Source organism: Rhyacophila brunnea, unplaced genomic scaffold, assembly GCF_057557595.1.
Source record: "Rhyacophila brunnea isolate RB1 unplaced genomic scaffold, BYU_Rbru_1.0 scaffold_2, whole genome shotgun sequence".
Taxonomy (NCBI): domain Eukaryota; kingdom Metazoa; phylum Arthropoda; class Insecta; order Trichoptera; family Rhyacophilidae; genus Rhyacophila; species Rhyacophila brunnea.
In genome coordinates this window covers 48,699,738-48,710,839 of record NW_028232859.1, presented here as the reverse complement: position 1 = coordinate 48,710,839, position 11,102 = coordinate 48,699,738, and the positions used below count along the sequence as shown (strand labels likewise).

The following is an 11,102-nucleotide window of genomic DNA, read 5'->3' as shown; positions in this document are numbered from 1 at the left end:
AATTTCTTCCATGGAAATAATAAAATTTATTCAGATATTTTAATAATAATCATTAAAATGGATAACAATTATCGAAATAATATAAAAATTATAAAGAAAAAACGTTTTAATATGTTTATATAAACTGTCGCGTTTCAAATAATTTTCTTTTTTTTGGTATCAAATGATACATTAAGGCGGCTGGTAATTTTGTTATGTGAGTAGTCATTAGAAAAAAAAACTTTATTTGTCAGTTTTGTTCATGTCAGTTATTTTTATTACGAATTCAAAACTTTAAATTTGCTTATTGTTAGCATTGATTGTTGTGTGGTAAAAGTATTTGTTTCCAAAATGGACGAAGATCAGAAAGAAAATGTGACCCCAAAAAAAGTAGAGGAACCTAATAACTCTTTAATAAAAAAATTAAACACGATCACCAAGAATAATAATTCCGCTACAGCTAAGGTAAACTCAACTCATGTACATGTCGAAATACACATGGTATTTTAATATTTTTCATGCATTTTGAAGCCGTTCATGCTATGGATATTATATATTATTTTTTTATTATGCTTTCAGCCTCCTGAAATCCATGACTTTTGTATTGTTAAACCAATCAGCAGAGGATCGTTTGGTAAAGTTTTTCTTGGGTATAAAAAAACAAATCCCGATCAGTTGTATGCAGTCAAAGTTATGAAAAAGTCAGAAATGATCAACAAAAATATGGTATCGCAAGTCGTCACAGAAAGAAACGCGCTGGCGCTTTCTCGCAGCCCATTTTGCGTTCAGCTATTCTATTCCCTGCAGTCGGCATCATCAGTTTATTTAGTAAGTCAATCAACTATTATCGATTTAGTAATTTTATATCTCATTTTATCACAAAAATTGAGGATTACAAAGTATGTAAGTAACATATCTGTTAATTGCACCAGTTTTGAACCAATTATTTTATTAGTTACCTATTTTAAACTTTTAAAACTAACATTGATTATTCGAATCTCATAGTAACAATATAAAAAGAGTGTCTATTGTTCGGCAAAATGAAGCCGTGTTTCTTGCGTATAACGCACAGTAGAACCTCAATTGTATTATTAACTTAACTATGATACGTTATACCATCATGATGCTTCTCAGTACGGCTACCAAATTTAAACACAGCATAGTTAAGATGTTTTCTACTAAATTAACTAAAAATATTTACCACTCACTTTATATTTAACAGTAACACAATGCTCACAGTTTTTAAATGAATATAATCAAATCAATATTTACCGGCGATGTTTCCAAAAAATATTTAATTCAGCGGAAGAAATTCTATCTTACTCTAACGCATCTTGCGGAGATATAAGCGTGCCGAATGCTTTCTCATTCGCACTTATGGTTCGTTTTTGTTCAGCCCTTGATTCAAACATTTTCTATCTTAGGAGTGTAGCAGGTAAGTAAGTACCTATATAGTATTTTTTTCGTCAAGTTATTTGACCATCGGTTGAAAAGTTTCCCAAATCTAACGAGTGATTCTAATCGTAAGAAAAATACAATTTAAAAAATAGCATGATTTTGTATCATGTTATTATGATATTACTGAATTCTATTTTTCTAACAATCCTAATAAATAAAAATATGGTACAAGTCGGTTATGGAGAAGCCAGGTGGGAACCGCGCTAATTGTCATAGCCGATTTTGACAAAATTCAAGAATGAAAACCTAATCTAACCTAAACTAACCCAACCTAACAAATAATCCAGTATATCGGCTATTTTCAAAATGTGTTTGCCGCTGGCTTACCCATAACCGACTTGTACCAATAATATTAATGCAAACATAGTATTGAATAGAGAATAACGCCCACAGTAAAGGCCAGCGCATTCTGCTTCTCAACCTTGTGTAATAGCGTCTGTACACGTGCATGGATTTACTGACAGCAATTGTGCGTATTATGAACTATCATGACAATAACTGTTTACACGTAGAAGTGCTGACTTTTTCTCCAATCTCATTCTTCAAGAGTAAGCGAGACGCGATGTCATTTTATGGTACAATTTGACAGGTAGTGAAAATCGGTTAACCCCAAAGTGAGTTGGTATAGTTGGTTTTTTTGCTGGCAGGTTCGCCACAATCGTTCTACTGCGCAGGCACAGATCGAAAAAATCCCTACTGTCGCATCAAAATTCATAAGCTTCCAAACTTTTTTTATTCATGCATGCGAGCTTGCAACTGCAGGGTAATACATGTTTACCTATACATTTTCTTGTTATGGCCGCGATAATACTTAACTGTCAACAGTAAATCCATGCACGTGTAAACGGGGTATAATGGAATTGAATCCCATGGCTGAGTCAAAATTGTGATCTCTAAATTAAGACAGTTATACAATAATGAAAATCTCATATCATTTTTGTTACTTCTGTCGTAAGAGAGTGAATAGATTGATTTGATTTCAGGTAATGGAGTACATGGTTGGCGGAGATCTAAAATCTCTCTTGGGTGTCTATGGTTTTCTGGAGGAGTCTATGGCTGTATTTTACACAGCTGAGGTTGTGCTAGCACTGGAATATTTGCACATTCATAATATTGTTCACAGGGATTTGAAACCCGATAACATGCTTCTCACCAAAGAGGGTCATGTTAAGCTAACCGATTTCGGTCTCTCGAGAATTGAAATACACAGAGGTTAGTGATGAATGACTTCACTACCATATCATTTTGTTTTTACGGTTAGAGTGAACTAATAAATACCCTGCTTCATGGCCCCCACATCCTGAAGCGGGTCCTCAGGCTAGGACCTATCGCTAAGATTAAAGGCAGTCTGACACACTACATCAACATTTTTCAAATTGTGTTTCAGCTCAAATTAAGGGCACCTATTCGGTGTATTATTAACGATTTTTTCTGTTTTTAATATATCTACTTTAATCATGGAGTTGTTGAGTATCGACACACAATAATAAAAAATTACATTGTTCAATTATTATATAATTTAAAATCTTAATGGTTGTGAAGTATAAGAGTGGCTAAATCTTTCCATCCCAAATTGTTTATTTGCCCAATAAATCATCCATTACTTAAATAATAATCAACAATATTATTTTAATGTCAAAAAATCATGTTTAAGGCAGAACAAACTTAACTACTTGCCTCATCACTTATAAGGTAAACACTGAAAGTATCTTCACAGTAGGGAATTTGATGGCTACATTCCAGTTTATTGCATTTTACTACGTATAACTCATATCTTTGTCACTGAGTGCTTCTGAAAACTTAAACTTTTGCACCCACATGCCGGTATTGTTTGTCTTATCTAAAATCTTCGATTAGACAAGCGAGACACTTCATGCACCTCCAATTATCAACTTTAGAGAATGAAGTTATAAACTTAATGTATTAGATATGGATATTATAATAAGTTTTGATCTCAATATAGTGTCCTATTTCCGAACAGTAGAGTCAACGTGAAGATAACGAAGATGATAGGCACTACTGGATCTATCAATTATCAATCTAAATGGTTTTACTTCAAATGTGCTTGTAGATTTGGAGATGTCGGACTTGGTGAACTGCACTCCGAGTTTCAACGCCCGTACACCGGGACAACTCTTGTCTCTCACTTCCCATCTTTCTTTCGGTTCTGGAGGACCTCTTGGAGTGAGTCCTGCTGTTAATCATGGCTCTGTTGGGTCTCTGGGGTCTATGGGATCACCGCCATATCCCAGTGAGAATTTATTGCAAACACTTGAAGAGAGCAGTAAGTCAATAATGATATTATCTCTGTCATGCGTTTTTTTTTTATTAAAGACTCATAATTTATTCGGTGGCAGAATGACTAATGAAGAATATAGTTTCTCGTAATAAGAAATGTGTTTGAATATCTTTTATTTCAGCTAAGAGAGGTGCGAATTCATTATTCAGGAATAGTGTAATGAATGATTTCATGAATCGAGCATCTGATTCTATGAATACTTCTCGAATGTCGGGAATAATGCCTTTTCAATCAGCCGAGAGTATGACATTAGACATGACACCCAACAGTTATGGAATGGTGAGTTACATAGTTTAATATTTGTGACTTATACATAACTACATATGTACATATTTTGCAGAAATGTGAATTTCTAAGTTATGTTGAAAGATTGTTTCTTAATTATTATTGTTAGTAGTAATAACTCTTTCCAAAATAGGCAGCCTGGCATGGTGAGGTTTATAAGAAGGCTTATCTTGTGAAGAATTTGGCGTTTATTGTTTCATAAGAAAATTACAGTCACCATAATGGGGTTACAGTAATAGCAGCATGTATATCAGATGAAGTCTGAGGATGAGTGATTCAAAATGAACACTGAGAGGATATATTTACATTTACCCGAGGTGCATGGATAGTGGGCACCCATAAAATCGTTATATTGGACATCTGTGTGAAAAAGATGAATACTGAAAATAATTCATAAATGCCAATTCAATCACATATAAATATTGATTAATGTTAAAAATACAAAATAATTTATCTAGCGATTTTTATTTATCAGTTATTTATACCTAAGTCTGTGTTTTAAATATAGAAGTATTTTAAAATGTTTAGTTTTACGGGTTAAATTATAAATTGTAATGGAACATATTATACACAACAACGGATATTTTCAAAGATGATAGGTAATATATTTTGAGCGTATGTTACGTTTATAAATGTTTAGGAAAATACATAATTCAAACTAATTGCTTATTTATAAACTAATTATATCAAACTAATTGAGTTTTCGAAATTTCATCGATTTAGTGTACCTATTCATCAGTAGGGTTATCTTCTTATTTCCCGTAAATATATCTGACAAGCCTGGTTACTCCACAGCCTACCTCTTTCCAAAAGTCACCCTTCGCCACTGCCCGATATGCTGTAGGTTTAGAACATCCTCTTCCAATAATCTTAATTAATTAATCTTATCTGATAAGCCATAGATTTTTTAAAAATAGAATTTTTACCCACTTTTCATAACATGTACTAAACTTGTGAAAAAATAATGGGAACACTAGGTTCAGGTAACAGATATTGGGAAAGTTTTGAATAATATATCAGTGGGTATGTTAAGTTTTATTTTACTTTTTAGGGCACAAGTACAGTCAGCTCCTACCACACATGCGAAAGTGCGTCGAGCCATTTCCGTGACCTATCTTCCGACACCAGCACAAACACTCAAATGAATCATGAAGAGTTCAAAGATACTGCGCCAACTGATGAGTCAAACGCAAGTTCAACATCTGCGAACGCTTGCAAAATGTGCTCCATGGAGAAGTCAAGCAGGTCTCCTCGGTTTGTTAGACGGAAAAAAAGCGATGCTACGTCACCTCTGAGTCGGGTTCGATCGTTCAAGAGGCCCGACACTTACCGGTGAGTAATTTCTATTGACTGTAAAATGGGGGTCCATATTGATTGATTGTTTTCACCGTGTCCTTCGGTACTTTTATAATTGCTTAATTATTTCTTTTACCCCACTTAAAATGCAGCTCCAAAATTTGACTTTGTAGTTTGAAGGGGCAGATTCTCTAAATGGGCAAATTTGCAACACTACAAAAACATTATGTTCATAATCTTTGCAGGAGTATGAAACGCAAACGAGTTATAGCAGATAATAGCAACCAAAGTGATGACGAATCGTGTGATCGTGTGGCCTTCCTTACCAAGTCTCAGAATGGAGATTTCCACACGGGTCTCACTCAGGAGATATTGGTGATGGAAGTATCAGACTGTACGCCAAAGAGGAAAGCACTTCATTTGAGCCCTACCGCTGTCTGTAAGGAGAGTCCTTTGAAAGGGGTTTTAAAGAAAAGGTATAAAATTTTTACATCTGAATTATATAGTATGTACATGACATAGACTGATCATACTCAAATTCTTATTTTTTTTTATTGTATATAAAGAGAACTTTTCCATGTGACATAGTAATAAAACAATTGTTTTAAATAAGACATGGCCAAGTTTCTCTGTGCAAATCAGCATTGAGCATTTCTCTGATGATAAGTTTATGTATTTTTTCAGATGGTTATCTCAAGATGATGTCCACACCGGTGTGATGTTTTCCACACCTGTCTCATCAACTAAAAAGTCTCCAGAGCACGGTGGAAACAAATTGATCAAATCCACTCGATTTAATTTAGCCCTGAATGACACCAATCAATCGGAATTGTCTCAATTGGCTTCACAGAAAGTTCAACCGTCTACCGTTGAGTGTTTTCCACCGAGAACAATGCGGATGGTGAGCTTCTGCATTATTTTATGAATAATAGTTCTCACACAATCATTCTTTAAGACTACCACTCTGTATCGTATAGAATATTACAATGGTTTTGAAATTAATTTTTCATGAATTTTACAAATTTGAGTTATGTATTGGGTTACAAATCATTTCTTGCAGCCCTATTCTAACATATTACTTAACATCAAAAAAGAGCTAATTGTGATAAATACATCACATTTATCACTTTACGTATTTTTGCGGCTAATTATGTAAAAAAGTTAACCGTCTGAACTGTCAAAAGGTGATATCTTTTAACAGCACCTCGCTTAGCTGTGCTAAATTTGAGAACGAGACAGAGTATGTCAATTTTACATATTGAGAATTGAGACGCAAGATCCGACTGTTTTGCTGCAATCGCAATGACATGACTAAGAAAATTGTAGGTTAAGTTGCTATGTCTGACGTGTCAATACGAAATTCATGTGTTCGGTTCATTACCAACTAGATGGCGCTCGTTCGGCTTTATCCGCTTGGGTTCGGCATTATGGTAGTAGCAGTGTCGGCAGTGGTGATATTACGTGACATTGCAATATTTAATAAAGCACTAGCGAGTACTACATATTTTTCTGGTTTGTAGCTCCATCACTATACAGAATAATGGTTTTATAGTTATCAGAAAGAGGTAGAAAAGGAAGAATAAATTGACTTATTACACTAGAAAGCTAATTTGTAGTAAGCCCACATTCGACATCAATCCAAACACAGCAATGGCCACCAATCGTTTTTGGTTGTAGAGGGTAAAATTATGAATGGACAATTAAATTTACTCTAACACTGCATACTTAACTCATTTTAGGCCAAAAGTGGAGTTACAAGTTCCGCGCATTTAGGCGACGAAATAATTATATAAGATCTTTTCAAGTCTCATTTACATTTTTAGAGTATGTATGTAATATTATGTTTTATGGTTGAGTATTTGTTTATTCAGGACGAAGCGGTGTCTCCCATCAAAAATAACAATATTGCCGCCGTCTCCCAAACACCATACCGCACTCCCAAGTCGGTTCGGAGGGGTCAGCAGGCGTCGGATCAACGGATCCTCGGCACACCCGATTACCTCGCACCTGAACTACTCTTGAGGTGAATACCGCAAAACTTTCAATATCCTTGAATGTGGACAATGCCCACTTTTTATCATTTTTTTTAAACGTTGAAAACATTGTGAAGTAAAGTAATTTATTTTGAAATTTAAGGAAAGGCCACGGGCCGGCAGTGGATTGGTGGGCGATGGGTGTTTGCCTTTATGAGTTCATGACGGGAGTACCTCCATTCAATGATGAGACACCGCAAGCTGTTTTCAACAATATCTTATGTAGAAGTAAGTTGAAATAATAAACGGGTCGTGGACTATTGTAGTTATTAGGTTACTGCTAATTTAATGCCCCCTCCCAACACGAGAAGGTTCCCTATCCCCTGTCTAAGAGATAAATCCCAACTAGGATTTGCAATCGCGGGATCCCACGTAATATATTGATCTTGTTCAATTTTGGAATTGGTTCTTATCGACTGCTTAATCTGCAAACCAGCCAACTGCAGTTTTTACCAAAAATGAGGTTTTGATGGCATTTTATTATAAAGCATGGTTTTTATGCCCACACAAAATTTCAAACTACTAAACCTATAAATAAATGCGTTATCATTCTTCAAACAAAACATCCAATTACAGGTGCCAAATTTCCAATATCGTAAATGGAACAACTCCGCTCTTTATATAAATTTTCTTTATATATAAAAGGGAAGCTAAAATAGTTTATTAATTCACAGTGCAGCTTATTTGTAAAAAAAAAATTCCATGTATATTTTTGGAATTGTTAAATTCCACTTGATAGTTAAATAATTATTAAGTTTTTTCTCTTTACTGAACAATTTGCCCAAATGGAGTTTTGAGAGCCGGTTTGCAGATTAAACAGTTGATAAGTACCTACTTATATCGACTCTGATAATTTCAAACATTGTTTATTTCAATACAGTACTCTCTCAGTAATCCGCCACCCCAAAAACCAGACAAGTATCCAATTAGTGAAAGCGGCGAATTATAGTGCATACATACAAAATATGGTAAAAATTAAAACAGGTATTTTTGAGAAATTTGTACTAGCAGATTACGGTATCAAAATCAAGTATTTACTAAATTATACATATTTATAAACTAAGTTTATTAATTAAATATTGAACAGTTAATCACTTGACACAACCAGTTGTTCAGTGAGGCAGATCGAATATCGGCGAATTATAGAGCTTGATTTTGTGCTTTCAACTAGTAAAAATAACGGCGGATTATAGTAGTTGTCGGATAATTGAGCGGCGGATTACTGAGAGTGTACTGTAGATTGATATACAAATTAACGATTAATATAATGATTATTGTGTTCACATCAGATATAGAGTGGCCAGAAGGGGATGAAGCTTTGTCAAAAGACGCAGTGTCTGCAATCGAATCTTTTCTTACAATGGACCCGAATATTAGACCCGACGCCACGATTGTTAAACAAATGGAGGTCTTTGCACACATTGACTGGAAAAACCAATTAAGCGCAAGTCCACCATTTGTTCCTAGTCCTGATGATATTTATGATACTGGATATTTTCAAGGTACTTATTATTACAATATAATATTATGTTACCTATAATTTTATTTGACCTAACAGCTATTAATCCTTTCAACATAGATGGCACACTTGTTGTGTCCTCATTATTTGGCCATTCGATATAATTAGCATGTTATTTAAATGTGGCAATTAAATAATAATTAAATGCTCCGAGGTCAACAAGTTAATATAAAATTTTGAAAGAAACATGGTTTATTAAAATTTGCTAAATGCAAAAATATATGAGGCGCCGAGCGCCAAAGGAGCTCAAGCACCATTTAACAAAAGTGCTACAAAATGGCCGACAAGTTTTCAGTGAATTTATTTTTTTAGTTTTAAACTTGAATGTTGAAATAGACAATTATTTTCTAAGCAAAGCAAATTTAAAAAAATCAAAGTATTATTTGCAATAACATTTAATGAAAAATATCTATTGGATTCCAAAAAAAATGGTGTTTGAGCCCCTTTGGCATATAGAAAAATGAAAAAAGGTGGCCCTTGATACTTTTTTTTGTTGCATCAGCTTCTGTGGCATTAACATTTTCAAACTCAAATAATGGCATTAATTAAAAAAAAAAAAATCATTTAAAAAAAATGTTTTAATGTAAGGGTTTGGATAGCAATAAAAAAACATTTTGATATAAACAAATTTTATTATGCCAAATAAACATTGAAAAACTGGTCAAATTTGTTATGATTGTTACATAAGTTTGTTTGGCATAAAATTTGCCTTATAATACGTTTAATTAAATACGTTTTTGCCATTACAGAAATGATTTTAAAGCTTTTGGATGGTTTTTTTGTAATAACCGTCTATATACCCAATATTATTAATAATACTAAATCAAATCGTTACTCCAAACTGGCCAAAATAACAAAATCATTATTCAAATTTAACACCATCATTTTTTCTCAAGGATTCGGGTGATTTTTTAAATACTGTTTTTAGTGTATATCTTTCGTAATTGGATATAAAATAAGATGAAATTAGAAATAAGAGTTATTTTTCTTTATGGAAGTAAAAGTTTAGTGGACATAATTACTAAAACGACGTTAATAACCATATTTCAAAAGTAATCTAAAATATTTTAAACAACAGCGTATGTGAAAGAAAAACGGATAAAACATGTTATACTTATCATGATTTTCCTCGTTTACAGGTTTAACACACATCGAAACTATTTTTCTAATCCTTCTTGAGCTCATTTTTAGTTTTTTTCACTGTTGAGAACGTATATTCAATAAGACAAATCTGACAGCTGTTTTGGTTTCGCGCTCTCCATAGTATAATGGCGGATAAGCTTCTGTGGCGTGCCGACATAACGACCAAAACAATTATGCCACAGAAAATAAATCTCTTTTGTAAAATATTTATACGAAAATATTTAACGATAAGACTTTGTGACATGATACATATCGATTTATAGAAAATACCTACATTCAAATGTCAAAAATCGTAAAGTTGGCACTTGAGCTCCTTTGGCACTCGGCGCCTCATATGTGTTTAGTGAGACTTCAAAAATACGGATTGGCCACTAAAGTGACAATACACAAAGAGTTTGGAGTTCTTATAAACAACATTTAATGGAGATTCCAAAACGATTTTAATGTAGTTGAATTGGTTGCCTAAAAAAAGTTATTTTCCTATGCCTTGGCACCATGGAAACATGGCGGCCTGATTTGTTGTTTGTTGATAAAACTTGATATGAATCAAGTTTTGTTGTATTATTTGACTCATGTTGAGCCACAGACTTTTTTTTGATTGAATTTTTTTTTTTCAGCTCGAAATATTCTTCAGCATCTGAATGTTTCAAACTTCGAGATATGATGGGCTGCACTTTTCAATTTGTTATTTGTATAACTGCACCGTGCAGTTTTATTTCTAGTCTATATGTTACGCCCAAACATGGAAAAGGCGACTGCAACAAATGGTCGACTGTGTTATGTCGTCACTGTAGGATTGGTTTGTCGAATAGACCAAATGCAATTGTTCAGGAGACGAAAAACAAATTTGATTATCCTATATTTAAATACATGAAGGTATTTAAATTCTTGTTTTTACAGCATATGAATGCTGTTTTCATTACAAAGCAATTTAAAGAAAAGGATGGTTCTGGTCCATTTAGATACAAAAAATCATTCTGCATTCAAAGGTCGATTTCAACCAAATCTGATATTCGACAAACCAATCCTATAGCGACGATGTGTTAAACATAGAAATCATACAATCTATCTATCTCTGGCCATGTTTATA

General features: G+C 33.6%; 1 protein-coding gene across 1 annotated transcript; it reads left to right on the top strand.

Moving 5' to 3' along the window:
- Positions 1-237: 237 nt before the first annotated feature.
- On the top strand, positions 238-10,801 carry gwl (serine/threonine-protein kinase greatwall). Its single transcript, XM_085947438.1, has 12 exons — positions 238-444; positions 559-807; positions 2,421-2,649; positions 3,509-3,721; positions 3,858-4,015; positions 5,073-5,353; positions 5,563-5,793; positions 6,002-6,218; positions 7,189-7,340; positions 7,454-7,578; positions 8,640-8,852; positions 10,630-10,801. The coding sequence occupies exons 1-12, from the start codon at positions 331-333 to the stop codon at positions 10,674-10,676; spliced, it is 2,229 nt and encodes a 742-aa protein (XP_085803564.1). The 5' UTR covers positions 238-330; the 3' UTR covers positions 10,677-10,801.
- The last annotated feature ends 301 nt before the right edge of the window (positions 10,802-11,102 follow it).

Coding starts and splice junctions, on each gene's coding strand:
- gwl (XM_085947438.1), top strand. CDS start 331: ATGGACGAAGATCAGAAAGAAAATGTGACCCCAAAAAAAGTAGAGGAA. Junction 3,722..3,857: donor GCAAACACTTGAAGAGAGCA/GTAAGTCAATAA, acceptor CTTTTATTTCAG/CTAAGAGAGGTGCGAATTCA. Junction 7,579..8,639: donor CAACAATATCTTATGTAGAA/GTAAGTTGAAAT, acceptor TGTTCACATCAG/ATATAGAGTGGCCAGAAGGG.